General features: G+C 52.2%; 5 protein-coding genes and 2 pseudogenes across 7 annotated transcripts in view; 3 read left to right on the top strand and 4 right to left on the bottom strand.

Annotated features, from left to right (window-relative positions):
- Positions 1-2,909, bottom strand: part of LOC101716161 (regulating synaptic membrane exocytosis protein 1-like) — an 88,066-nt pseudogene extending 85,157 nt beyond the window's left edge. Inside the window, exon 1 of the transcript XR_015448880.1 lies at positions 2,863-2,909. The product of XR_015448880.1 is annotated as a regulating synaptic membrane exocytosis protein 1-like (transcript). The remainder of the gene's footprint in view (positions 1-2,862) is intronic.
- Positions 2,781-5,796, bottom strand: LOC110350674 (keratin, type I cytoskeletal 18 pseudogene; annotated as a pseudogene).
- A 195-nt stretch (positions 5,797-5,991) lies between these two features.
- Syvn1 (synoviolin 1) lies at positions 5,992-12,849 on the top strand. Of its 2 annotated transcripts, none has more exons than XM_004852419.4 (16): positions 5,992-6,111; positions 6,931-7,079; positions 7,276-7,368; positions 7,458-7,610; positions 7,718-7,766; positions 8,189-8,292; positions 8,610-8,736; positions 8,834-8,933; positions 9,013-9,078; positions 9,173-9,289; positions 9,372-9,535; positions 9,786-9,914; positions 9,989-10,147; positions 10,232-10,418; positions 11,436-11,584; positions 11,657-12,849. In XM_004852419.4, the coding sequence occupies exons 2-16, from the start codon at positions 6,948-6,950 to the stop codon at positions 11,761-11,763; spliced, it is 1,836 nt and encodes a 611-aa protein (XP_004852476.1). In that variant the 5' UTR covers positions 5,992-6,111; positions 6,931-6,947; the 3' UTR covers positions 11,764-12,849. The 2 variants fall into 2 exon arrangements, with proteins under 2 accessions (XP_004852476.1, XP_004852477.1); XM_004852420.4 differs by having other exon boundaries at positions 6,028-6,314.
- Mrpl49 (mitochondrial ribosomal protein L49) lies at positions 12,757-16,390 on the bottom strand. The gene is made up of 4 exons (XM_004852418.3): positions 16,246-16,390; positions 15,549-15,699; positions 14,184-14,308; positions 12,757-14,082 (listed from the first exon to the last, which is right to left on the bottom strand). The coding sequence occupies exons 1-4, from the start codon at positions 16,321-16,323 to the stop codon at positions 13,936-13,938; spliced, it is 501 nt and encodes a 166-aa protein (XP_004852475.1). The 5' UTR covers positions 16,324-16,390; the 3' UTR covers positions 12,757-13,935.
- A 43-nt stretch (positions 16,391-16,433) lies between these two features.
- On the top strand, positions 16,434-18,608 carry Fau (FAU ubiquitin like and ribosomal protein S30 fusion). Its single transcript, XM_004852421.4, has 5 exons — positions 16,434-16,590; positions 16,843-16,925; positions 17,009-17,153; positions 18,213-18,268; positions 18,434-18,608. The coding sequence occupies exons 2-5, from the start codon at positions 16,851-16,853 to the stop codon at positions 18,557-18,559; spliced, it is 402 nt and encodes a 133-aa protein (XP_004852478.1). The 5' UTR covers positions 16,434-16,590; positions 16,843-16,850; the 3' UTR covers positions 18,560-18,608.
- Positions 18,609-22,016: 3,408 nt separating this feature from the next.
- Positions 22,017-23,358, top strand: Znhit2 (zinc finger HIT-type containing 2). The gene has a single exon (XM_004852423.4). The coding sequence runs from the start codon at positions 22,064-22,066 to the stop codon at positions 23,333-23,335; it is 1,272 nt and encodes a 423-aa protein (XP_004852480.1). The 5' UTR covers positions 22,017-22,063; the 3' UTR covers positions 23,336-23,358.
- Positions 23,359-23,505: 147 nt separating this feature from the next.
- On the bottom strand, positions 23,506-27,728 carry Tm7sf2 (transmembrane 7 superfamily member 2). Its single transcript, XM_004852424.4, has 10 exons — positions 27,516-27,728; positions 27,038-27,234; positions 26,892-26,946; positions 26,361-26,555; positions 26,178-26,281; positions 24,819-24,938; positions 24,564-24,732; positions 24,270-24,350; positions 24,062-24,184; positions 23,506-23,819 (listed from the first exon to the last, which is right to left on the bottom strand). The coding sequence occupies exons 1-10, from the start codon at positions 27,562-27,564 to the stop codon at positions 23,659-23,661; spliced, it is 1,254 nt and encodes a 417-aa protein (XP_004852481.1). The 5' UTR covers positions 27,565-27,728; the 3' UTR covers positions 23,506-23,658.
- Positions 27,729-27,788: the final 60 nt, after the last annotated feature.

Below are 27,788 nucleotides of genomic sequence, written 5' to 3'. Positions count from 1 at the left end.
TTATTATTTAATTGTAGAATCTGTCTAATTTCTTCTTTAATTTCATCTGCAACCCATTGGTGTTCAGGAGGATATTATTTAATTTTGATGTGTTTATGAAGTCCTTGTGGTTTCTTTTGCCATTGATTTCCAATTTCATTGCACTATGGTCTGATAATATGCATGAGATAATTCAGTTCATTTCCATTTACTATAAGCATGTTCTATGAGCTAGTGTGTGGTCTATTCTGGAGAATGTCCCATGTGTGGCTGGGAAGAATTGTGTATTCTGATGTTGTGGGGTGGGAACACTCTGTAGACATCTACTAAGTCCATTTGTTCAAAAGTTTGGTTCAGTTCTAATATTTCACCGTTTTTTGTCTAGTTGATCTATTTGTGACAGTGGAATATTGAAATCCCCCATTACAACTGTGTTAGTTGCTTATTTGATTTTTCATGTCCATTAATATTTGCTTTATAAGGGATTTAACTCAGTGGTTCTGCCACCTGCCTCACAAGCCCAAGGTCCCAAGTTCCATCCCTGGTACCAAAAAAAATGCTTTATATAGTTGCACATTCTGCTATTTGGTGCATATATATTTATGATTGTTATCTCTTCTTCTTGGATTGTTCCCTTTACAAGGACGTAGTGACCTTCTTTATCTCTCTTAATCAGTCTTGGCTTGAAATCCACTTTATCTGCAAATAGAAGAGTTACTCCTGCTTTTTTCTGGTTTCCTGTTGCATGGAATATTGACTTTCAGTCTATGAATTTCTTTTTGAATTAAATGTGTTTCTTGTATGCAGCATATTATTAGATCTAGGTTTTTTGTTTTTTTGTTCTTTGGCACCAAGTGATTGGCTGGTAGCCATTATGGAGAGGGGCCAATTGAGGTCAAAACTCAGAACACCTAAGGCAGACTTCTAGTGGTTTCTGGTATCTCAGTGTGGGTGCCAAGTTCAAGTCATCAAGAGGTGAGGGAGCAGAGTTCCAGCCAGCAGGAGGCACATGGACTGTTACAGACTCAAAAAACTGTTTCAGCCTCATAGCCAGAAACCAGCCTGAACTTCAATGGAACTAAAGGGACAGGCTGGCTGGGACTATCCACTACCCCACCATAAAGCTACAGCTGGCTTGATGGGATTAATCAATTTGGCTCTGGACTCTGTCTACCCATGTTGTCTACCAGTGACAGCAGAGACACTCCTTGAATTGGATTTTTTTTCTCTTTTTCCTTTTTCTTCTTCTTTTCTGGTTCTTTTTTCTTGATTGTTTGAACATGGTTTCTGGGGGGGGGGTTTGTTCTCATTGTTGTTCTGTTTTGTTCTTGATTTTGTTTTTTCCTTTCTCTTTCCCTCCTGTCTTCCTTATTTTTCTTTACATGGCTGACATCAGGCTTGATACATTGTTCTGGAACTGACTTTTTTAGCTTAAAAAGACATCTTCTACATACATCAGGATATATAGATATATCTCATTCTTTTTACTTAAAGTCATATTTCTGACCAGAAAAATACAAACTTACATACCCACTACTCATCTTAGGAAATAAAACATAAATCCAGCTTAATCCCTCAAGGTAGCTCTCTGACCACCTCCTCAGGCCACTGCTCAGATCCTGTATTGGTGCCTGTTGATGCTTTTACTGAAGTATCTGTTCCTGTACACAAAACAGAGCAATGCCATCATCGTGTTCTACATATTCTTCTGCAACTTATTTTGGACAGCATTATGTTGTTTTTGGTTTTGGGGGGGGTTTTGTTTGGTACCGGGGATTGAACTCGGGTCCTTGCACTTGTGCAGCAGGAGGCGAAACCACTGAGCTAAATCCCCGGCCCCAGCATTATGTTTTTGAGATTTCTCCACATTGAATCTCTTTGTTCAGGATTCCATTGCACGATCAGATTACAACCTATTGGTGCCTTCTAAGAATGCACATGTAGGGGCTTCCGGTTTCCCTTCACTTCCAAACAGTGCTGCAGTAAATAATTCTGTGTGTGTCTCTTCTCTACACCTGGGAGGTGTCTCTGAGAGTGTCATTGTTAAATTGAAGTGCGTGCACACATTCGGCTTTGAATAAAATTCTAATGTTAGCACATTCTATTTCTTGTATTCATACTTTTTAACTACTTAAAATTGTTTATTAAGGATTTTGTAATTGGACATATACCTTGAGTTGTATTAAGTATTGGATTCTGAATTACCATACATTTGACAGCTTGGCCAGGGGAAAATTGTCAGTCTTGAGATGCAGGAGGAGCCCAGTTTTTCTGTCTCCAGAGCCTCTTGTGTCTCCAGCTAACATAAATTTCTGCTAGTGTAGCTACAGATCTGTCTGACTTAAATGATAACACTATATGCATGTAAGTGCACGTTTGATCTATGAGAACCAAGGCTATGTTATTTCAGATGCAAGAGAAAAGTAATTTAAAAATTTGAAGATCAAGATTAATGCCCTAATCGCATTTCAGGACTAATATTTGAAATTACATAGACATAAGCAAGTTCCTGAGTTTTTAAGGAAAGTGGTAGAGTACTAATTTAGGCCCTAGAGGATGGGACAATTTTAACTGGGCCTTTCAGCGATAACCAGAGCTGGATCTCAGGATGAGGAAAGTGTGCTCCAGGTGGACCACAGAGCATGTGACAAGCAAAGCCTTGTGCAAAGATCAAGCATGTTCAGGAAAGAGAGAGGAATCCATCCACTCAGGGACAAGCTGTGTGATATGACAGAGATGGAAAATGATACTATGAAGAGAGGCGATCACAAATGACAAAACTGGAAAATGACAAAACTGGAAAAGTTTTACTCAATGTTTATTCAATGTTGTCAAATCACTTTATTTCACCCTGCCTTTTTTTCGAGCCTTGCGCCTGAGCACCTGGTGGAATCCCGGCCCAGGTCGAGGGTGCCATTCCCCAGCTCCATGGCCACCGGCCCCCGGACTCCTCATTGTCCAGCACGACCTGGAGCCTATCCATGAGCTCGGCCTTTGAGCTCCTTTTTCAGCTCTGACACCTTCATCCCTCTTACATTAATAGGCAAGGAACTCATGGTGAGGGCCCCGATTCACTGCTGGATGCTGGCTCAACCTCTGCTCCCCTCCATCGGGCCTAGGGGCAGCTGCAGCTCAAAATGGGTGCATGCTACTGAGTGGACCCGCTTGATGTCAAAGGACACCATTTTCTTTCACGGAGTTCTAGAGGGAGACTCGGAGACTCACCTGGAGCGAGCTCGCTCGCAACGTCCTCTCCTTGTTTTGTTTAGGGCATCATCCAGACTGAAGTCCGTCCCCCCCCAATCTTTCAGCAGGCGATGGTAGATGGCAATCTCCAGCTTGACCTTGCTGTTCAGCAGGGTCTCCTACTCAAGTGCCTGACTATCTTCTCTCCATCCTGGTCTGCCAGCTCCAATTTCAGATGCAGCGCACCTGGTGGAGCTGTCCCATCTGGATGTCATAATAGGTTGCCACTTCCCTCAGGCTGTTCTCCAAGCTGACTTTCAGATTTCTCATGGAACCCAGCTCAGCCTCCAGGGGCTGGACCATCATCTCAGCTCTGTGCCCATCTTCTTTCTGTGGTTTTTCTTTTTGGTACCGGGGATCAAACTCTGGACCTCGTGCTTTCAAGGCAGGCGACGGAACCACTGAGCTAAATCTCTGGCCCTTATGCCCATCTTCTTTGCAGCTCCAACTTCAGAAGACTTTGAGCTGACAGCCATGCTGCTCTCCTCAATCTTCTGAGGCCAGCACTTGTCCAGCTCCCTTAGGTTCTTCTGAGCCAGCTCGTCATAGTGGTCACAGATGTCCACCATGACCTTGCTGAGGTCCTGACATGTGGGCATCAATTGCCACGGTCAACCATAGCTGGCCATCTGGGCTGGGAGGCCTCTGACTTCCTCCTTGTGGTTCTTTGTTAAGGAGCAGCTCCTCCTTAAATGCCTCACTTTCTATTTCTAGCTGCAGTCAAATGATATTGGTGTCACCTTGCAGACCTCCTCATTCTCCATAGATGGTGCATGGCCAACTCCATCTCATACTTGACTATAAAGTTGTCAACAGCAAGACAAGTATTGTCAGGCTGTAGAGTGATGCAGGCATCTGTCCACAGAATTTGTAAAGATCTGAGCCCTCATCTCCTCAACAGTCTTTGCTGTGGGGCCCCTTCTCCAGATGTTCCCAGATTCTGCCCTTTGGTCTCTAGTTAGCAGTCTCCAGGCTCCTCATTCTGTCCACGAGGGAGGCCAGGTGGTTGCTCAGGTCTTGCATGGTCTCCTTCTCACTTTGAATGTCACCCATTCATGGCAACTCCCAGACCACAGCCACCGTGGAAGCTGGTGGAGTGGGATATGGAGATCCAGGAGTCCCGGACCCTGGTGCCTGCACAGACACCAGGCATGCTTCTGGCCAGCTCGATTGGATTGCTGGGCAGTCTGACCAAGCCAGTGGCAAAGCTCATGCTGTCCAGGACTCAGGTTCAGGCTACCAGTAGTTACTTTTGATACTGATGGAACCAGGCTCACATATGCTAGGCAAGCACTCCACCACGAAGCTACATCCCCAACCCTTTTTAAAAATTATTATCATTTTGTTATTATTATATAATACTTATAATTATTATTTTTCCCTTTATTTAGTCAGGTTCTTGCTGAATTGTCCAGGCCACCACCAGATTTTCAGTCCTCCTACCTCAGCCTCGTTACAGTTGTGCACCACCACAGCCGGCTGATAGTCATCATCGTAAAGTGTACACTAAAATGGTGGCACACGCGTGTAATCCCAGCATTCTGGAAGGCTGAGGCAAGAGGGTCTCAAATTTGAGCCCTGCCTGGGCAGCTTAGTTGAGATAGCCTTATAGCAGAGCCAACTCAGTAACTGGTTATAACCCGAACCTGTAAGGTCAATAAGTGGAGAGAATGATGGCTGAGACCAACAGAATGGGGGTTGAGCAGGTCTTGATTAGCCTCTGAACCAGTTCTCCCACGTTTAAAATGGGATAGCACCACCTAGCTGATAAATTTTGATGTTGATGGTTAAATAAGACGAGGAAGGAAATCGCAAGGCACAAACGGAAGTGAATTAGCTCCACTCTGTTAATGAGAAGGCTGCAACACAGGAAGCCTAGGACCAGTGGGGCCGTGGCTGCGGTGCAGGACAGAACAGGGCAAGACCAGCAAAACCGTAGAACAGAGAGAGGGGTGCGGGTATGCGGCGTTGAATCAGTCTCTGCACAAAACGCGAGACTGGCAGGAATCAAAAGCTATTCTTTCCCCGCAGCCACTGGCACACCTGACTCCTCCTTCCTTTATTAGCACGGCAAACATTCCCCCAGGCTGGTTAGAGATCACCTGCCCAAGAACTGTGCTTTCCTTACTCAGCCAGCTAGAGCAGTACAAGTTCTAGGCAACGCTGCCCGCCGCCTCTAGCTACCACTCACCTGCTTTCCTCTTTCTATAGGCCACTAAATTTCCTTTCTTTCTTTAATTGGTCCGCGTAATTTTATCACAACCAATCAGTGGCAGCCACGGGATTCAATTCGCTCCCACATTACTTAGGGACTAGTGATGGGGGAGACAAATTTCTGTTTTCTGCCTCTGGTTTTCCCAGAGGGCCCCTTATGTGTCACATTGTTGTGAATGTTCCTGAAAAGATGCATTAGGCCATTTTATATTCCTCTGTCCTACCGTAAAGCCTGTCCTTTGCACAGTACCCCCTCCAAATGGCACGGCCCACAGAACGTTCCACCTTCCAGCGGCTTTGAGAGCCGGAGTCCGGGTTGGGTAGAGTCCAGGCAGGGGTAGAGACCATACCATCTGTACTAATAAGTAGAGGTTTCCAACCCTCGTCTGTCACCCTATTTCGTTCCGACCGCCATTTGTATCTCTTGCTCTGTCCTTCTCCGAGGACAAGAATCCAAAGCCCGCAGTAAAACTACTGTTGGTGGCACGAGATAGGGCAAGGGGCACGAAAGAAGACAGGACTCATTTGGTACAGTCCACGCCGCGCCCCGCGCCGCCGGAAGTGAGGTGTCTTAGCCTCGAACTTCCGGTTTGCAGGGGGTGGGGAGTGTTGTTAACCAGAGCGGCTGCGGCAGTCTCGGGGATTGAGTGGGTTTGCGGTGCTGGGCTCCTGGTGAGTGAGAGCAGGCCAGGCTAGGGTTGAGGTCGGGGTCCTGCCTGGGACCTTCCCCTTGCGGTCACCGGGATCTGCGCGCCCCTTCGGTCCTGCCGCCTGCTTTCGGCCTGTCAGCTGGCGGTAGATCTCAGGCTCCGGCCCGGCCACTCTCCCAGAAGCTGGGCCCCACCTGCGACGATCCCAGCTCCTGGCGCTCACAGGTGCGCGGCCGCGAGGGCGACCTGGGTGCCTTTCCACCCCGCCGCGACTGCGCCCTGCTGGCCGGCCGTTTCTCCGGAGCCCCAAGTTGACACTTCCCGTGGTGTGGGGGCGCGGGGGTTCCAAGCTGACGTTCTGCGCCTGCCCGCCGAGCGCGCGTCCACGCTGACAGTCCTGGCACAGCTGTCACCCAGCGCTGCGCCCCTCCGCCCTTTGGCTGCTGTCAGCCCTGGCCGTTCGTTCCCGCTCTGGAGCTGATTTTGTTTTGCTTCCCACCCTAGCACCTTCACTCTGGAGTCAGCAGTGGCAGTCACTCCCCATCTCCTCCAGCACTGCTGCTTTCCTTCATGGTCTCCTTAGAGGAGACCACTTGGCAGGCAGTGTGGAAAGAGCCCTAGATTCGAAACAGAACTGTTCCAGGCCTTGCATCAGTTTGACCCCTTAACCTCTTTGGGGCTGTTTCTTACTTGTGAAAGGGGGAAACATATGCTATTCTTGATCTGATGATTGTGAACTGAGCTTCTTTCTCTTCTCTCGCACTGATACTGTGCCAGGCACCGTGCTAGCTTTGCACAGGATAAGCATCCCATATGATGTCTTCTTCCCCTCCCCACCTAGGTCTCCAGGCCAGGGCAATGTTCCGCACCGCAGTGATGATGGCGGCCAGCCTGGCATTGACTGGGGCTGTGGTGGCACACGCCTACTACCTCAAACACCAGTTCTACCCCACGGTGGTGTACCTGACCAAGTCCAGCCCTAGCATGGCAGTGAGTTCAGGGCTCAGGGAGGGAGCTCCTTGGGACAGGGGTGGGGCTACAAGTCAGGTAAGTGGGTGAGAAGTAGCTACTAGCTGCCCAACTTTGAATAAATTGTGATGAGGACTTGGGGAGGTTCCTGAATGATAAGGGCCAGGCAGAACAAAGAAGAAGGTGACCTCAAACTAGAGCTTTTCCTCACTGCTAGGTCCTGTACATCCAGGCCTTCGTCCTTGTCTTCCTCTTGGGCAAGGTGATGGGCAAGGTGTTCTTTGGGCAGCTGAGGGCAGCGGAGATGGAGGTAAGATTCTGGTGATCCCCAAGGTGAGGGACAGGGCACTGGGCAAGCAGAATGTCTTGGTTCTACATCCTGCCTTGCTCAACCTCCAGCACCTTCTGGAGCGTTCCTGGTATGCCGTCACTGAGACGTGTCTGGCCTTCACCGTTTTTCGGGATGACTTCAGTCCCCGCTTTGTTGCGCTCTTCACTCTCCTCCTCTTCCTCAAGTGTTTCCACTGGCTGGCTGAGGACCGTGTGGACTTTGTGAGTCGGGAGTGGCTGGTGGGCAGGCTTGTGGAGCAGTGAGGGCTGGGTTGGGGATGTGGGGTGACCCAGCTTTCCTGATGGGGCCCCTCTCTACTCTGCCTCAGATGGAACGAAGCCCTAATATCTCCTGGCTCTTTCACTGCCGCATTGTCTGTGAGTGAGACCCAGGGCGGGTAGGGGAGTTGCTGGAGGGAGGAGAGGCGCCATGAAGGAGTGGAACGTGAAAAGTCACTAACCATGGACCCATACCCGAGAGCACAAGCTGCCCCTGAGCCCACAGCTGTACAGGAAACATAATTTAGGAAGTTAATTTGCATTGTCTCTGCCCTGTTCCACTCCAGAGCTTCTCAACTGTCTAGGCCCTCAGTTTTCTGGCTCCTCACCTGGAGCCTGGGCCACCCCACCCCCACCCCAAACTAGGGTTCCCAGAGGGCCAAGTCAGTGGAGTGTGCCCACTGGAGTAGATGGCTGGGGCCATGGTCATCGTGGGCTTGAGGAGGGGCTGTTTTCAAGCAGAAAGTCACTGTCAGTCTGTGGGCTAACCCCATCCTCCCCCTATTCGGGGGTCCCCACAGCCCTCATGTTCCTCCTGGGTATCCTGGACTTCCTCTTCGTCAGCCACGCCTATCACAGCATCCTGACCCGTGGGGCCTCTGTGCAGCTGGTGTTTGGCTTTGAGGTAAAACTGGCTTGGGAGGTTGAGAGGACAAGCCTGAGGTGGCACTGCATGTGCCTTGAATAACCAGCAAACCCTTACTAGCACCTGCGGTGTGGCCACCCCTAAACTAGCCACCAGGGAGCAGCAGTTAGTCAGACCTGACCCCTTCACACACTTGGAGGGGATTGCTAGAGGTCTCAAAGAGCCTGGGGTGGAGCAGCCCCCACCTGGGGCTTAGGGAAAGCTTCTTGGAGGCTGATGCCAGAGCTGGCCTGGGCACAGCAGTGTGGCTGGAAGGGGAGCTGATGTTCATATCTCCTGGTGCCCTCTCCCCCTAGTACGCCATTCTGATGACTATGGTGCTTACCATCTTCATCAAGTATGTGCTGCACTCTGTGGACCTCCAGAACGAGAATCCCTGGGACAATAAGGCCGTGTACATGCTCTACACGGAGCTGTTCACAGGTGAGAGGAGCCTGGGACTCTCCTGACCGGACCAGTCTCCCCTACTCTGCCTGCCAGACCCTGTAACCAGATACTCTCTGCCATCTCTTATCCCAAGGCTTCATCAAGGTTCTGCTTTACATGGCCTTTATGACCATCATGATCAAGGTTCACACTTTCCCGCTCTTTGCCATCCGGCCCATGTACCTGGCCATGAGGTGAGCCCAGCCCTGTCCTTTCCCTCTCCTGACCTGATCCCTCCCCTCTTCTTCCTGCATTCACTAACTGTCTTTTCAGGCAGTTCAAGAAAGCTGTGACAGATGCCATCATGTCACGACGAGCCATCCGCAACATGAACACACTGTAAGTGGCCTTGTTGTGGCTGCTGTCCCAAACTCTGTCCTAGGTCCCCTTGTTTCCAGCTCTGCTCTGGACACGTGCTCTGCCACTCTAACAGGTATCCAGATGCCACCCCTGAGGAACTCCAGGCAATGGACAATGTCTGCATCATCTGCCGAGAAGAGATGGTGACTGGTGCCAAGAGACTGCCCTGCAACCACATCTTTCATACCAGGTAGCTGGGGCCCTGGGAGCCTGCACATCCAGACCCAAGCCCCCCGCAGAGGTGCTGACCACTGCCTGGTCTTGTCCCCCAGCTGCTTGCGCTCCTGGTTCCAGAGGCAGCAGACCTGCCCTACTTGCCGCATGGATGTCCTGCGGGCATCACTGCCAGCCCAGTCACCACCACCCCCTGAGCCTGCGGATCAGGGGCCACCCCCTGCCCCTCATCCCCCACCACTCTTGCCTCAGCCCCCTAACTGTGAGTGTCCCTCCTCTTGGCCATCCACCACAGTTGGGTACTCCCTGGGCTAGGTGTGGGAGATAGTGGGGGATCCGAGTCACGGCTGGGTCTGGGCCAAGGAGGGGTGAAAAGATGAGAAATTGCTGGGACTGGTGCTAAGCTCAGGGGCTGTGAGAGCAGAGGACAAGTGCCCAGCAGCCGAGCCCCTGGCTAGGTGTGGACTCTGTTTCAGTTTAGCCCTCTACTCACCACCCTGTTCTCTCTCCAGTCCCCCAGGGCCTCCTGCCTCCTTTTCCTCCAGGCATGTTCCCCCTGTGGCCCCCCATGGGCCCATTCCCTCCTGTCCCACCTCCTCCAAGCTCAGGAGAGGCCTCGGCCCCTCCGTCCACCAGTGCAGGTGAGCTTTTGGGTAATGAGGCAGGGGGCTGCGGTGGGCCCTGCGCCACTCTGACCTCTTGTTCTGCTCTTCAGCGGCCCTTTCTCGGCCTAGTGGAACAGCCACAACTATAGCTGCCGGCAGCAGTGCCTCTGGCCCAGTGCCTGGCTCTGCCCCTGCCCCAGAGGCTGGCCCTGCCCCAGGCTTCCCCTTCCCTCCTCCCTGGATGGGCATGCCCCTGCCTCCACCCTTTGGTAAGTTGGGCCACTCTGGAGGATGGCTAGGGGCGTGTGGCCAGCTCAGGCAGCCCAGACTAAGCCTCCACCACCACCCCTCAGCCTTCCCCCCTATGCCTGTGCCCCCTGCGGGCTTTGCTGGGCTGACCCCAGAGGAGCTTCGGGCTCTGGAAGGCCATGAGCGACAGCACCTGGAGGCCCGGCTGCAGAGCCTGCGCAACATCCACACGCTGCTGGACGCCGCCATGCTGCAGATCAACCAGTACCTCACTGTGCTAGCCTCCTTGGGGTGCGTCTGCATGGAGGAATGTGGGTGGGTGGAGCTGCTGAGGGCCCCACAGTTGTTCTTGGCATTCATCTCCCCTGCCACTCTGTGACTTCTGCTGACACTCGGGCCACCTACCTGTAGGCATATCTAGAGTTTCAGGGAGCTCTCACTTCCAGTACCTTTATCCTTCCTCTCCAGAAAGCCTACCTGAGGCTAGCAGGAGTGTTTATGAACAAGCTTATCTTCAATCTTATTTTTTTGTTTTTCTGAACTCAAATTATAAGGTGTGTGGCTCAGAGTTAGAGGGCATGCATGAAAGCCCTGGTTTTAGCCAGTCATGGTGGCACAAGCCTATAATCCCAGCACTTGAGAGTTGAGAGGCTGAGGCAGGAGGATTCCTGCAAGTTCAGGCCAGCCTGAACTACATAATGAGATGCTGTCTCAAAAAAAAAAAAAAAAAAAAAAAAGCAAGCCCTGGTTTCAATCTCCAACATCACCAGAGTAAACTCAAGTTCTTTCTAGTTTTCACTGCCTCAGCTCATCACCAAACACCCTTGTGACACTGAAAATTGCTCCTGAGCCAAGGAGCAGATAGAGGAGTTCAAGTGCTAGCCCCACTGCTACCTGCTTTGTGACTTCCTTTACCTTGTGGGAATATAGTCATTCTAAATCCTACTCTCAAGTGACATGTACAAAGTGCCTGGCCCCTATCTGGTGTGGACAGAGACTGGTGTCCAAGGCTTGAGCCTTCTGTGCCTTTCTCTGGATACCCTGTAAGGCCTGATATCCACAGTGGAGACTGCTGGATGATAGCAGAAGGGTCAGCAGTTCCTGCGCCTACAAGTGACTTAACAGTTCATGGGACAGAATCACTTGGCCCTTGAGGTGTCACCCTATCTACATGTTTTTGCCTACTGGTGACTGCAGCCACATGGGGCATACTCTCCTAGACTGTCCCACAAGGGTCACCAAGGGCAGGAGAATATGCTCAACCCAAGATGCCAAGGACAGGCCAGACTTTGTCCCTTCTCTTCCCAGGCCCCCCCGGCCTGCCACTTCAGTCAGCCCCACAGAAGAGACTGCTTCCACAGCAGTTGCTGCTGCCTCCATCAGCACCCCCAGCTCTGAGGCCACCACACCATCCCCAGAAGCCTCCTCACCAGCCCAGGAAACTGAAAAGCCTCCAGGTGGATGTGATCAGCCTTGGGGGGTGGGGCAGGGGCTTCCCAGGGTTCCACTTCTGACCTCTCCGTCCCCAGCTCCTGAGTCTGTGGGCACCGAGGAGCTACCTGAAGATGGAGAGCCAGATGCTGCAGAGCTCCGCCGGCGCCGGCTGCAAAAGCTCGAGTCCCCTGTTGCCCACTGACACTGCCCCAGCCCTGCCCTGCTCTCCTGAGCAGCCCTTGCTGGAACACATCCTGCCACCAAGTGCCAGCTCCCTCTGTCTGACCAGGGAGTCGTAACCACAGCTCTGAGGAAGAGGAAGTGGCATTCCTGAGGCCAGGTGGAAAAAAGGGCGTTTCCAGTTGGCCCCACTCCCATGGGGATGCTGGTCAGTTCCAGCTGTCCTCTCCACCTCTGTAGCACTCTGCTGTGCTAGGGCCCGGCCAGGACTATGAAGGCAGAAGGTTCAGCCTCTAAGACCCTCTTCTTCCCCACCCTTTCTGGGGGAAGGGCAGCTCCTCTGAGCCCTACTGTGTGTGAGGGGGTCATGCTGCAGTGCCGAACAGTATTAGCTCCCATTCCCAAGTGTGGATCCCGGAAGGGCTGGAGGCAGGCCAAGAACTTGCTGCTGGCTTTCCTGCCAAGACTGGTACCAATTTCCTCTTCATACCTCCATCTTCCCAGAAGCCCCTTGTGGTGGTAGCTGTGTCCCCATGCCCTCTGGCATTTCCACATCTTACTGGCAACCACACAACTCAGGGAAAGGAGTGCCTGGGGGTGGGGGCAGGCAGGCAGCACTGAGGGACCCTGCCCCACCCCTCCCCCAGGCCCTTCCCCCTGCAGCTTCTCAGGTGAGGCTGAGCCACCTCACCCAGCAGCCACTGCCCAGCCACAACAGGGCTGAGGGCTGATGTGCTGCTCCTCAACCACTGCAACCCAGAATCCAAGAAGGCCACTGTTGAGCCTGCAGGACTTTTCTTGAGTCAGGATTGGAGCTACTTCCTCACCGAGTGGCTTTTGGCTTAAATCAGTCTTTTGAATCTGAATGCTTGACCCCAGAAAGGAGAAGCAGGGGTGCTGGCTCCTAGTTTTTCTAGTTTAGAACAGGCTCTGAGACAGAAAGGGAACATGGGAGCTGAGGCCTGCCTGCCCCTGTCTTTCTTCCCCTCAGTTTTGTGTTACAAGAGTTGCTGGAGACAGTTTCAGATGATTATTTAATTTGTAAATATTGTACAAATTTTAATAGCTTAAATTGTATATACAGCCAAATAAAAACTTGCATTAACAATTGGTGGGCTTGTGTCATAGGGTCAGGGTCCAGCTCCTCTTCCTGGTAGAGGCGGTAGATTTGAGGATGGCCTGGAACCTCCAGGAATGAGGACACTGTTGATTATTAAACAACTAGGAAGACATACCCATTTGACACTCCAAGAAACACACTGAGAAACAGCCTCAGAGAGGCTTAATACCCGTCTTGGGTCAGATCAACTAGGGCTACCAGGATCTAAACACTGCCTTAGCCAGTCTGACAGTCACGTGAGGCCTTTGGCCCATGTGACTCCAGGGGTGGACAAGTGTGAGGGCTACTTGGCTGAGGTTGGTATGGGATGGCAGGGCTAAGAGGCCTGCATCTTCCTGCCAGCAGACCCCTGTCCAGCCTGGACTCCAGGCCAGGACATTGGGAAGGCCCAGCCCAAGGGCTTCGAGGAGTGCTTGGGCACTTCCTTGTGGCCAGGCCACCCACAGCTAACTGCTTAACTCCTTGAACTAGAAACGCATCCAATCAGCCCCAGTCTGGAATGGCACAGAGATCTGAGAGAGGCCTCCCTGTCCATGAGGCTGCCACCACAGCACTCTGCCCCAGTGCCCAGCAATGCACTTGGCGCTTAGCCCCATGCCTGAGTCATCTGTGTTTTACAGTCTCCATCAAGCCAGGTCTGGCCTAGAGCAAGGTCTCACGAGTGTTCCCAGCAGTGAGCAGGAATGGGCCTGCCCTGTGAACCCTCCCCTCAGCCAGACTGGGCTATCCTTCTACCAGATGATATCCCCTAGATTTGAATAGTTAAACCCAAGGAGCCCATCAAACCAGGCCACAGTGACGGGAAGAACAGCAGTTAATGCCCCTTACTATCTTGGCCGTTCCTGGTGAGTCTCCCATACTGGACAGCTCTGCCAGTAGACACATGCATAGGGACCCATTTCCCTTTTACACAAGCAAGATTTGACCCCCAAACCTGTTAGCTCTTACTTTCTGCCCTGCCCAAATCTTCAACTCCATCCAGTCTTTGTATCCTTCCCAGGGGCTCCAGAGCCCACTTCCTTCTCCCAAAGTTCCCTGGGCTCCAGTCTGTCCATGCAGGCTGCTCAGCAGGCCTCAGAAGCCCTTCTCAAGGAGCCAGGCTTTGAGTTCCTCATCAAAGTAGCCCTTGATCCGCAAGGTACCTGTCACCTCATTAACCTGGGTGACAGGTGTCTTCCCCAGCAGTGGGCTCAAAAACTCTTCCACGTCCTTCTGCAGGGCCTGAGGAAGGATGACAGATCAGGCCAGTCAGTGTTTTTGGAGGACTATGATCTCCCCCAACATATACACACACACATACACACACACACACACACACTTACCCAGATGTCTCCCTCCACTTTCCGGATCACAGTCATCTGGCGGTTGCCATGTGTTATGTCTTTGTAGACAGGGATGTTGTGCATTCGGGAGCGCCGCACATAGTAGGGCAGATCGGGTAGGGGGTCTGTAATGGAGAGACAGTGACAAGTCAACTCCTAAGTCTCATCCTACCTCAGCCAAGGCCCTTTCACAAAACCTGAAGAGGATTACTGCATCCAGTTGTACCAAGACACCTCCAGAACTCAGGTTGGGGCATCTCCTCTTCCCTTCAGTCTAGTCGGACCAAATTGTTCAGCCTGGTATCCTACATAGCGCTTGGTACCTACTTCCAAATTCATTCCTGGAAGCAAGTGTTACTTTGATTCCAAAACCAGAAAAAGACCCAACCAAAAGAGAGAACTACAGGCCAATCTCCCTAATGAACACAGATGCAAAAATCCTCAACAAGATACTGGCAAACAGAATACAGAGGGTCATCAAGAAGATTACACACCCTGACCAAGTCAGATTTATCCCAGGGAAGCAAGGATGGTTCAACATCCGTAAATCAATAAATGTAATACACCATATAAACAGAGTCAAGGACAAAAACCATATGATCATCTCAATAGATGCAGAAAAACCATGTGACAAAATCCAACACCCATTCGTGATAAAAAAAAAACCCTACAGAAAATTGAAATAGGTCTTTATCTCAATCTGGTTAAGGCTATCTATGAAAAACCGACAGCCAACATCATACTAAATGGTCAAAAACTGAAAACTTTCACACTAAAATCAGGGCTTGGTACCAATTATCAGGTACTCAAGACGTCAGAGCTGTGCCTTCCTGGATCTCTGGGTCCTCCTCTGTAGCCAATTATTGCCCTTTTCCACTGGCCTAGGGAGGATGAGATCAATATCTGGAACAAAGGGATAGGACTTTACAAACACTGAACACCTACCATATGTTGGGCTCTGTACTGTTTTAATTTTTTTTTTTTTGGTACCAGGGATGGAACTTGGGACCTTGCGCTTTCGAGGCAGGCGGCAGAACCACTGAGCTAAATCCCCGGGCTGTACTGTTTTATTTCCACTTTACTGAAACTGAGGCTGGAAGAAGGTAAGTGACTAACTCAAAATCACAACAACAGCGAACAGCACAGCCAATTTCAAACTCTGAATTACCTGACTCCCAAACTGTGTTCTCAATTATGGCGCAGTCTGGTGAGGGGCGGTCCATGCACTTGGGTCTTCTCTTTATTCTTTATTTTTTGGGATATGGGAAGCCCCATGCCAACACTGAACCCACTGGGTAAGCTGACCGACCACTGGAGAGGGGAATGCTCCCTGCAGCTTTTCAACCATCCCCATTCCCAGCTCACCTCTGGGAGGCTGCCAGCCACTTGGAGTGGGATAATGTTCATGCTTTGGTGGCTTTGGGATCGTGGTGGGGGGTAACAGACGCTCCACAAACTGGAACTCATCTGTGGACTCCACAAAACTGCGGTAATCAGGAGGCCCCTGCGTCTGGCTCTGAGACAAAACAAATCAACCATCTCTCCACTGACTCACACAACACAGAATAAACTTAGCAGAGAAAGGAAACACTTCAGGCAGAGAAAATGGCATAAATAAAAGACTACGGGTGGAAGAGCAGTAGACTTCTTTTTCAGTAAGCAGAGTGCAGGTGGCACTGGAAAGACGTTCAAGCACTCTGAACAGTATGCGTGTCTCAGAATTTCTATAGGACTCAAATCACCAATTTTAACCAGTCATAATTCCCCACTCTGACTCATACTTTGGGATCCAGGCAGTGAAAGTCGATGTGCAGCTCCTGTCATTCCTGACTAACCTAGGCTTTCCTGCAGCCACATTCCACCCTTCACATCCCTAACACCGCCAAGTACACTCCAGAGTCTGCCACCTTTCTTCCCATTCAACCTATCTACCCTCCAAACAAGTGCCACCGATTAGAAACACTAAAGCCCCATGTAGAAATGCAGGTTTCAGGGTTACAATGACTAACACGAGCCTCCACACACCCTCCTCTGCCCTCAGCGACAAGCTCAGCACGCTCACCAGCTGTCGTAGCCCGCAGCCCCACCGGATGCCAGTTCTCCAGCACCGGAGACAAGCACGTAACACTGACACAGCCATCTTGGACTGCCCCCACACGGGAATTCTGCGCGCGCAGCCGGCTCGATCCCGCCCACTCCTGCGCGCACCGCCCCAAACCAAAGGACGCCTGCGCAAAGCGTGCAAAGGCGGGGTTAGGGCGGAGGTGGGCGGTAGAAATAAAAGAAACCAGCATGGTCGCTCAGTAGTGACGTGACACGCAGTAGGCGGTGACGACGTGCGCGCCCTGGCTCCTTCCTCTTTCTCGACTCCATCTTCGCGGTAGTGGTGGCTGGGTCAGCGGTTCAGGTAAGACTTGTAAGACGGCTGGATTTAGCGTTCTGACCGCCTGGTCAGAGGCTACGGAAGTAGCACAGCTGCTCTATGGCCCTCGCTGCTGTTCCTAGCCGAATCGTCTAGCAGGCTCTGCCTTTCCCACGTGAGACACCGCGTCTGGCTCCGTCCCTGCGAGATCGTCTGTGGGCCGCTTCTCCCATTCCCAGACGCCCTTTCTCAGAGAGCGTTTTTGTCCTTTTCTTAAAGCCGGTCTCCTTTTCCTAGTTGTCATCATGCAGCTCTTTGTTCGCGCCCAGGACCTACACACCATCGAAGTGACCGGCCATGAGACGGTCGCCCAGATCAAGGTAAGGCTGTATTGGCCTCTCCGTGTTCTGTCCTCTTAACATTCTCCACTGAGACGCTTACAAGACTCCCCCACCCCCCATAGGCTCAAGTGGCCTCACTGGAAGGCATCGCACCGGAAGATCAAGTCGTGCTCCTGGCAGGCAAGCCGCTGGAAGATGATGCCACCCTTGGCCAGTGTGGTGTGGAAGCCTTGGGCACTCTGGAAGTAGCTGGCCGAATGCTTGGAGGTGAGTGGAGAAGTGTTTTTTTTAAATGCTCTTACCTAATGGGTGTGTGGTACAAGCTGTGGCAGCTCGGTCCTTTTTTTTTTTTTTTTTTTTTTTTTTTTTTTATACTTTTGGTTTTGCTTATTCAAGATGGGATCTCACTCTGTGGTCAGGGCTGGCCTCAAATTGGAAGTGATCCTCCTGCCTGAGCCTCCTGAGAGCTGGGATTACTGGCGTGTATCGACACACCCAACCCAGTTCAGTTATTTCTGAGATAATACACTTAACTGCCTTCTGGGGATCCTCAATGCAGGATGATTCTTTTTACCTCCCTCAGAACGAACTCTGGAGAGTTTGTGTGAACTGAGCAGAAGTGATTTTGTTTTTTCTTTTGGTCTTACCAGGTGGTTCTAGTTTTGCCACTAAAATCAGCTCAGACCAGATCCCCAAGGCACTTTTCAGTTTTGTTAAAAGTGAGAGTGTAGGGGCACCTACTTGTAATCCCATCAGCCTGGGAGGCTGAATCAGAAAGATCACACGATTTGAGCCCAACCCAGGCAATTTAATGATTTAGACCCTGCCTCAAAATTCTAAAAAGGGCCAGGAATCTAGCTCAGTAAAAGGCCCTGGGTTCAGTCCCCAGGATACAGCCCATCTTCCCCCAAAGTCGGGATTTGGAAAATTCTGAGGTAAAATGTAGTTAGAGGTCGAATTTCTGTATCTTTGTTGTTTCATTCGTTGTTGGGCTCCACATATCTTAGAAATTCAGTTGAAACTGGATATGGTGGCAAACACCTGGTGATCGAAGCTACCAGGGAGGCTGGAGCAGGAGAATGTATATTTGAGCCCAGCCTGGCAACTTAGTGAAACTTTGTTTTAAAATAAAAAGAGCTAGGGGTGTGCCTGCCTGGTAGAGTGCTTGTCTTACACGTTCATTTTCCACACTGGAAAATTTTTTTTTATTTTTGGGGGGAGGCTTTATTTTCTTTTGTATTGAAAAAAAATTTAGGTTGAGAGGGAGGTTGTTCTGGAAGATGCCTCTTGTTTCTTACCTGCTGCTATTCTATTTTCCCACTATAGGTAAAGTCCATGGTTCCCTAGCTCGAGCTGGAAAAGTGAGAGGTCAGACGCCCAAGGTGAGTGAGAAAGTTGGTGTTTGGACCTTGTTCTCTCCTATCGTAGTTAAGCCAAGACCTTTGATTTTGGTCTGCCCTTTTGCTTCATGGAGAGGAGGTCAAGGGAAGGATGCCAGGCATGGGAGAGGTCAGCCAAAGTGATCAGCCCTCCCTTTTTTTTCCTAGGTGGCCAAACAGGAGAAGAAGAAGAAGAAGACAGGCCGGGCCAAACGCCGAATGCAGTACAACCGGCGCTTTGTCAACGTCGTGCCCACCTTTGGCAAGAAGAAGGGACCCAATGCCAACTCTTAAATCCTATGTAATCCTGGCTTTCTCTAATAAAGCCACTTTGCCCAGGCGGCTTATTGTTTCCTCTTCATTTGCAGGGCCTTGGGGAGAGGTGTGGGTTCCAGGGCTGGTGGTGTGTTCCCTAAATCAGGGAAGCCTGGGGAGAGTGTTAAAATTTAGGGGAAGCTCTCCTCTGAGAATCATTGTGGATACCAGTGCTTAAGAGGTGGAGTTTGGGATATTCCCCATCCTGTACAGCTTGGTAATTACTCCCAAGTCCTTCCTCAGCTTCTAAGAGTGAACAGCAGGAATTATTGGCTGGGGAGTTTGTTACGGAGTCAGTGTGGAAGGGAAGGAAGTGGTTTGGATAGATGCACCAAGGAACACTAGTCTGACCCTTCGCTGGACAGTGAACCAGCTATGGCCTGAAGTCCAGCACACAAGGAACCTGGTATGCCTCAGTCTGGACATCTGTTGCTTGACTACTGAGTGTCTGACCATGTACCTCTGACTGCTTGGCCAGCCTTGATAACCTAATCACACTTAGGATAAATTTTTCTAGGATAGGATAAGTTTTTCAATATTCCAAAAGAGAGGCTACTCCAAGGCTGGTTCAAGGTTTACTCCTAACAACTGAATCTTCCTTCATGTATGGACCTGTTTTTAAACCTCGTGGTTCTTCAAAGTCAGTGTACCATGGAGCTCTGGACTTGGACTGCTGAGTTTGAATCTTTTTCTCTTCTTCTTTCTCCATTTCCTGGCTGGCTAGGAGTTGTAGTGAGGATAAATGAAAAGATCTGGTTTTGTTTTTTTGAGACAGAATCTTGCCATGCACTTCAAGCAGGTCTTGAACTCAAAGCATTCAGTCCTACCTCAGCTTCCCAAGTGCTGGGATTACAGGCATGTGCCACCACGCCTAGCTAGAGATGTAAAATGAAGTATAAGTGTTGGCTATTTTTGTGTCTGTAGTCTTTGAACATGTGTCTTTGAGACAGAGTCTTGCTGTGTAATACAGGCTGGCCCTGAACTCATGATCCACCTGCCTCAGCCTCCCAAATGCTGGGCCTACAGGTGTGTGCCACCACATCTGGCTAATCTCTGTAGCCTTAGAAATGGTTCTAGCAGTTTGAATTTTCTTTAAATTTTAAACTGAGGCAGGAGGATCAAGAGTTCAAGGCCAGCCTAGGCTACACAATGAAACCCAGTCTCAAAACCAGAAATAGTCGTTGTGGTGCTGGGAAAAATTCTAGGCAAGAGAATTGAGCAAAGACAGGAGCAAAAGTGATGTGACTTAGAAGAGCTCATGTTGCATAGGCAAAAGGATTACCTTGAGTTAAAGGCTAAACTGAATTACAGAGCAAGACTGTCTCAACTAAAAAGGAAATTTCTTTTATGCACCTTTTTTTTCTTTTGGTATAGGGATCAAACTCATGGCCTTGTGCTTGCAAGGCAGGGCCAGTGCCACTGATGTACATCCCTGGCCCTCTTACACTTTTTTTTTTTTGGAGGTAAGTGTATAGCTTTATTATGCTGGTGGGCCGATCAGGGATTTCACAAAGCGATCAACCTTTTATACACCTTTTGATTCTAGTCCTATCATTTTGGCAGGGGGTTGGGGGGATACGGGGGTGTGAAACAGGGTCTTGCCATATAGTTCATGAGTTCATGCTGGCCTTAAACTGACTATATCACCCAAGTAGGCTTCAACTCAAGGCGACCCTCCTGCCTCAGCCTCTCCAGTGTTGGGATCATAGTCATTCACCACCATACCAGGCAACAAACTTTTATAACACCCATCCTCCAAATAACTCACTAATCCTAACCACCACCCTTTAACAGGTCCCACCTTTTTTTTTTTTTTTTTTGACGGTCTCACTAAGTGACCCACGCTGGGCTCAAACTTGGTTCATCCTCATTCCTCCAGCTTCCCAGAGTACTGGAATTACATGGGGGGCATTGTGCCCTGCTTAAAGGTCCTCCCTTAATATTTCAGTAGGGATTAAATTTTAACATTGGTGAAACATTAAAATTATTGCAGGTATTGAGTCTAAGTGCAATAGAGTCATCAGAAGGATTTAAGCCTGATATGATGTGATCTGACCTGTAATCTAAATTGTCTCGTGTGGGGTTTTTTTTGGCAGGGGGCAGGTTTGCAGTCCTGTTATCAAACCCAGGGGCGCTCTACCACTGAGTTGTATTCCCAGCCCCTTTTTAATTTTGAGACTAGGTCTTGCTCATTTTCCAGCCCCTACCTCAGTTCTGGGGATGAAGTCAGGGCCTCCGGGAGTCTAGGTAAGTTCTGTCCCACTGAGCTACATACACCCTGCCATCTCAATTCTCTGGTTGATTTTTATGGTCCACTGGCAAATGTGTTAGGAAACCAGTTAAGGGATTGTCACCCAGATGAGGGGGCAGGTAGCTTACCATTAGCTGGGATACAAAGGGCTTCAAGTCCATCCAAATCTTGGTGGTGAAATAAATGACCTATGTCAAGATTAATGCAAAGTATTTCAGAGTCAGAATTGACAGAATATGGGATTGAATATGAGATGAGGACCAAAGAACTAGGGCTAGCTGGGCGCAGTGGCACACACTTGTAATCCCAACATTGAGGAGGCTGAGGCAGGAGAAACAAGTTTCAGGACAGCCTGGACAACTTACTGAGATTCCATCTCAAAATGTTAAAAAGAGGGGCTGGGGATTTGGTTAAGTGGCACCAAACCTTTTTGCAAGTACAAGGTCCTAATTTTGATCCCTGGTACCGGAAAAAAAAAATTTTTTAAGGGGTGGAAGGGATGAGGATTGGGATATAACTCTGGTAGCCCATGGGTTCAATCCCCAGTACTCCAAAACAGACGCTGGGTCTTACCGGGGCAATGTCACGTGGTGTGTGGCACAGTTGTTTGTGGTTCATCTCCACACAATACTAAGCCAGGATAGATCCCCTCCCTCTCATTCTCATTGTATTTTTGGTCCTTAATATGGAGTGTACATTTGACAGAGGTAAATAAGCGATGGTGATATTTAATGAGAAGCTACTTTGAAAGAAGAGGCCTGTGTGGAGGAGAAAACTAAGCGAGAGCTCAGTCATTTGTTAAACATGGCTTCTGTTGAAGGGGCAATGACCCCAACACCCTAGATGAGATAGTCTGGGTGTCCTCATCTTCACCGTCCTTCTGCCCCTCTAACCCCCTCCCCCCGTTATGTCCTCTAATTAGAATTGCTGCTCCTCCAGTGCAGGGACGAGTTTCATCTCCTATAGGCCTGGCACAATTAGTGGCCCAGAGTAGGTGTTTAGCAAAGGTTGATGTCTGTTGCAGCTCTTTACAGTGCTAGAAAGGCTTTATTTTTAGGTAATCTGGGGCCAAAGTTGGGGCAGCCGCTAGGGGCCGAGCTGGGACCGACAAAGCGCGACTTTGTGCGTTTTCCCCATCTGGCTGTGTCACCCAGGTGGGCGGGGTTTGTGCGGGCTCCTCGCTGGCGTGATGGGCGTCCGAGTCGGGGCGGAAATGGCCGAGAAGCCTCGGCATGTTCGTACCCCTAACGCTCGGTCCGCCCGGCAAAGAGGCGGAAGGAAGCGAAGCCGCACCGGAAGTGGCTACGCTACGGCCCCTGTGGATTCGCCGCTGCCGCGCGGCGCCAATAACCATGGAACCAGCTGGGCCTTGCGGTTTCTGCCCGGCTGGAGAGGCCCAGCCGGCGCGGTACACCTGCCCTCGCTGCAATGTGCCCTACTGCTCGCTGCGCTGCTACCGGACGCATGGCACCTGCGCCGAAGCCTTCTACCGGGACCAGGTGCTGGGAGAGCTCCGCGGCCGCAGTGCCTCTCCCAGCCGCCTGGCGGGCGCCCTGCGCCGGCTGCGCCAGCAACGCGAAACAGAGAACGTGCCTGGGGAGACGAGCCTCAGTCCTGGCCCCGGGCCTGGCGCCCTTTCAGGACTCTGGGAACGGCTGACGCCTGTCGAGAAAGCGGCCTTCGAACGACTACTGAGACAAGGCGAGGCGGGGCGGCTGCTGCCCCCGTGGCGGCCATGGTGGTGGGGCCGCAGAACCCGACCATGGCTTCTGGAGGAGCTGGATGGCAGCTCGGGCGGGGATCCCGCGGAGCCGATTCCCGGAGACCTGAACTGCGCGCCGGCCGTGCCCACCCGCATCCCCACGCTGGCCAGCCTGAGTCGCAGCCCAACCTCGCCCCTCGTGCGCTTCCAGCTTCCCAACGTGCTGTTCGCCTACGCGCACACTCTGGCCCTCTATCACGGGGGAGACGACGCGCTGCTCTCCGACTTCTGTGCCACGCTGCTCGGCGTCTCCGGAGCCCTGGGCACCCAGCAAATCTTCGCCTCTGCGGAGGAAGCCCTGCAGGCTGCAGCCCACGTACTGGAAGCAGGCGAGCATCCTCCCGGGCCTCTGGGTACACGGGGTGCGATGCAGGAGTCCGCCCGAATTTTATGGGGTGAGGGTCCGGCCAACCGGAAAGGGTACACGCTGGCAGCACTGGGGCACCTCGCACAGAGCCTAGGCCGGGCCCGGAAACAGGCCTTGGTTAGGAATGAGCGAGATCGCCTCTACCGGGCCCGGAAGAAGTGCCAGTTCCTACTGGCCTGGACCAACGAAAATGAGGACGCTCTCATGCCCCTGGGCCTAGACTGCACCTTGGCCTACCGAGCCCATGCTATGGCAGCCGAGGAGGTGGCAGCCCTCACTGAGGAGCTGGAGCGGCTTTGGGGAGGCCCCATGCCACCTGCCCCAAAGACTCTCATTGAGGAGCTTCCTGGCCGAACTGGGGACCCTTCTCATTAATAAAGCTGTGACTGGTCTGCCCACTTGTTGGCAGTGCCTGTATCTGAGTGACAACTGTCGTCCACCACAACCCAGACTCTTGGGACCCACATACTTCCTCTCAACTTCTCCCTTCTCAGAGCTGACCCAGCTGGTCATAAACACAGTGGCCCCAGAATGGGAGAGAAGTGTACTGTGGGTTCTGGACATTTATGCAAAGGGGGACAGTGCTCCCAACACCTCTTCTGTGAGCTTGGTCCAGCTCTGGGCTGGTTGGGGTGCAGGCTCATAAGTCCCTGTGTATCCTGGCTTCTTGGCTTCTGGTGCGTAGGCCACAGGACTGTTCAGTAGATGTAGGGTATGATACGGTAAGGCACACGCTGGCAGTACTCCTGCCAGGCCCGGCCGTACTTCTGTAGGCACTGCCGCTCATCTCGAGCCTCCCGGTGCACCAGCAACGCGAGGAAGTAGAGAAAGTAGAAGTAGGGGAGCAAGTGGGACAACCCTGAAAAAAATGGGGCTCTGAGACCACCCAGCCAGGTCACAGGTTCCCACCCCTAGCGGCTCACAAGGTGTCAGATCAGCCGTGAAGTGAAAGGATCAGGTCCCTAGTGAGGCATCCAGTACGCACTGGCTCTGAGCCTGGCCAGCCACATGCCAAGTCCCTCCCTAGGCACTGCCAGGCCCACCCAGGCTGGGCATCCTGTGATCATGGGACCCCTGCCCATCCCTATCCATGCCACTCACCACAGGGCAAGGACCAGGCCAGAGCCATGACAAGGTCCCCAAGGTAGTTGGGATGGCGGACCATACCCCACCACCCAGACACCAGCAGCCTCTTTCCCGTGGCTGTAGGGATGGTCTCGAGGCCTAGGGGAAAAAAGTAGTAGGGTAGGAAACTCCCGAAAGCCCTGCTCCCCTACCTCACCGGTGGTCCCCAAGAGAGACAGCTCACCAGCCACGCTGGGGTCAGAAGGATTCTTCCGGAAAGTGTTTTTCTGGGAATTGGCCCCACGAAAAATGTAGTAACCAACGGCTGGGGGAAAGCATGAGCGGGGGTCAGGGTTGAGGGTCATAGCCATCTGCCTGACCCTCACCATCCACCACCCTGTCTGCAGCCCAGCAGCCCCGGCCCCCAGCTTTAAAGAAGCATATGAGCTTAGCACCTGCCCACTGGATGCTGACTAGGACGTGAGTGAATGAAAGGGGAAGAAATGACAGGCCCAGCTTGCTGCCCTTCCTGACTGACCATTGATGAGGCAAATGACCAAGGCGGTGGGCGGCCCCAGGGGCTGTGGGTGGTGGAGCAGGAATTGAGCCTGCAGGCTGTAGGTGAAGGGTACCCAGACTAGGTCGCCAAATGCCAGCATGAAGCCAAACCCATCATGGGTGATGTCCATGGTGGTGAGGACAGCCTCCTGCAGGGACAGGACCCAGACCCTGGCTTAGTCCTGACGAGGTCCTCAGAGTCCCTCCCTGCCTCCCTTGCCCAGTCCAGCCTCACCTCATGCCAGAGGGCATCGCCCACATACAGCAGCTGGAAGCCATTTACCAGCCACATGGCCAGGGAGGGGCTCCCCCGCAGCTCCGCCTCCTGCATAAGAAGGGCCAGGTTGATGAGGACCTGGGGGTGAGGAGGGAAACAGGGCCATTATCTCCACAGAAGTGGCAAGACCTGGGTGGGGCAGTGCCTGCCTCTCATCTACAGCTGTTGCTGTCAGTCACTCTCCAGCCCCTTGTTGAAAGGACCCAGGCCCTGTACCCAGGGATGCAGACTGCAGTTCCAGCTCTTGATTAAAACTGGTTTTGAATCTGAGCTTTGCCACTTTCAAAAAGGCTGCTCACTTTCTTTACCACTCTGGGGAAAATGGACATACTAATCATGGACCTGCCTCATGATGGTTGGCTTTTATGTTTGTTTTCATTTTTTGAGACAGGGTGTCCAGGCTGGGTTTGAACTCACTGTGTAGTCCAGGCTGGCCTGGAACTTGTAATCCTGCCTCAGCCTCCTGAGTGCTGGGATTACAGGGGTGTGTCACCACCCCTGGCTTCATGGTGGTGTTTCTGAAGACTCCAACATAACGTGTGTGAAAGTAGGACCCAGCCTAAACTAAGAACATTTAGCACTGGGCTAGGTGCTGTTATTAAGGTTCTAATTCTCATGATAATCTTGGAAGAAAGCTTTAATTCTACCCCATTTCATGAATGAGGAAATAGCTGAGAGACTGACATGGCTGTGAGCAGGTCAGAATCCAGATCCATGATGAAGCCAGGTGACCAACATACCTGTAATCCCAACTATTTTGGAGGCTGAGGCAGGAGGATCACAAGTTTGAGCCCAACCTGGGCAACTTAGTGACGTAATGAAACTGTCTCAAAAAAAATTTTTTTTAAAGGGCAGAAGATGGCCGGGGATTTAGCTCAGTGGTTTTGCTGCCTGCTGTACAAGCGCAAGGATCCAAGTTCGATCCCTGGTACCAAAAAAAAAAAAGGGCAGAGGATATAGGTAGCTCAGTGTGAAGACCCTAAATTCAATTCCCAGTACCCCCCACTCCCAAGAAAAGATTAATGGTGGGCACTTGGCAGCCCTACTTCAAAGAGATTATTTCCAAAGTTACACGAGGAACTTGGCCCAAGTGCCTTTGGTAACCCTGCTCACCACCCAGCATGGGTGATAATAACCAAAGAACACAGCTGGAGTGTTGTCAACCAGAATGAAGGCTTTATGGGGCAGAGACTTTTCCCCCTTTGGTCTCCCAGTACTACAGCAATGTCAGGGGCATGGGGTGGATGAACACACTTGACGAACAAAGGCATCCTGCCCCTCTCTGGCCCCAGGTCAGCCCACTCAAGCCCAGCATACCCAGCCAATGAGGCCAGGCCTCAGCTCGCAGAAATATTTGAAGTCAAAGGAACAAATTCGAGGGTTCAGCTCCCGTCCCATGAAGAAGTCGTAAATGGTGTTGCCTGGAGAGTAGGGAAGAATGAAGTTGCAGGGGGCCAGCCCCATCTACCTCCATCTCCACCCCACTGAGACCCTTCTCACCTGAGTTTCCCCCAGGTGCCAGGCCCGAGGGAGGGGCCATCTGGGCCTTCATATAGAGAAGGAAGCTGAAGATGAAGGTGGTGAGGGTGGTCGTGAACGCCAAGGGCAGCAGCATGTCCGAGAGCATCCCCAGGGGAAGTCCCACAGACAGCCCCAGCCCCACCAATAGGGCTGTCAGCACCAGGGCCTGGAAGCCTGAACAGCAGCAGCACAGTGAGTCCTGGGGCTGTAGGTCTCCCTCCCAACCCCTCAAGAACACAAGACACACAAGCACCAACACACAGAGCTCAAAGCTCAAGGACGTCCCAAACCTCGCCCTAGGCCACTAGGCAGCCACCTAGGCCTTCAGAGGGCCACTCCTGCCACTCCATTGGTGTTCAGAGCAGCAGTAAATGAGGTAAGGGGGTGGGGACAAAGAAGAGACCCCGGAGCTTGGGACTGGGGCTAACCTCTACGACCTCGCCCCTCGCGCTAGATGTGAACCCCACTGCCACCCGCACAATTCCAGCCAAGGGCTGGTTCCCCAAGCACCGTTAATAGGATAGCGCAGGCGACTCTTGTCCTTCAACTCCAGCCCCTCCGTCACCTACAAGTGCAAAGGGGGATCTGAGAAGGGTCGGGCGCCTCCTCTCCCGCAGGGCGCCCTCCTCCCTCTCGCCTTGGAGCGGAGCCCACACCTTGCGCGCCGGCAGCAGATAGAGCGCTGCCTGTAGGCCGAGCCAGGTGAGCAACAGCAGCAGCGCTGGAGGGCTCCACAGCGCTGAGAGCCCGGGCAGGTGCGGGGGTGGACCCAGGAGGCGAGCTGGGCCGGAGCGGGCCACCAGGAGCAGGTGGATCGTGGTGGCGGGCAACAGCAGCATGAGCGCCGCGGCGCCTGTGGAGGGATCGAGGCATTTACTGCGCCCCCAGCCGTCCCCGATTCCGGCGTCCCACTGTCGTCCGCCTCGGTTTCCCTTGGGAACCCCCGCGCTGCCCTCGGTCTCGCACCGCCCAGCGAACCCCTCCCAGCTGCCCCCTGCGGACACTGTCCCCAGCACACCCCAAGCCCACAGCCTTCCGTCCTCAGATCCTGCGCCGTCCGCGAATCCAGCTCATCCCCTCCAGCTCGCCTTAGCTCGGCCTCCGCCCCCAAGTACACCCTCTCTGCTCCATTACCCAGGGGCCCCCCGAATTCCAGTGGGGCCTGGGGACCCTGAGAGGCCATGGTCTCCGCTCCGCCGGGGGACGGGGGCTCACAAAGTCGGTCGAGGAAACATGACCCCACACATGCCCAAGAAAGTGGGCTGGTGAATCAAGATCTGGCCATACGACACCGACACCTGTTCTGACACAGGGCTGGACAGTGTCGCTCTTGTTCCCGTGGCCACACCCCCTACCCACCCTGGGCCCAGCGCGCCAGCCAATCAGCAGCCGAGGCGGGCCCTGCGC

The sequence above is a fragment of the Heterocephalus glaber genome, unplaced genomic scaffold, assembly GCF_053883595.1.
Source record: "Heterocephalus glaber isolate CG9 unplaced genomic scaffold, H.glaber_assembly_v1.0 deba00000594, whole genome shotgun sequence".
NCBI classification, from domain to species: domain Eukaryota; kingdom Metazoa; phylum Chordata; class Mammalia; order Rodentia; family Bathyergidae; genus Heterocephalus; species Heterocephalus glaber.
The sequence above is the reverse complement of the archived record's forward strand: the minus strand, read 5'-3'. Positions and strand labels throughout refer to the sequence as shown.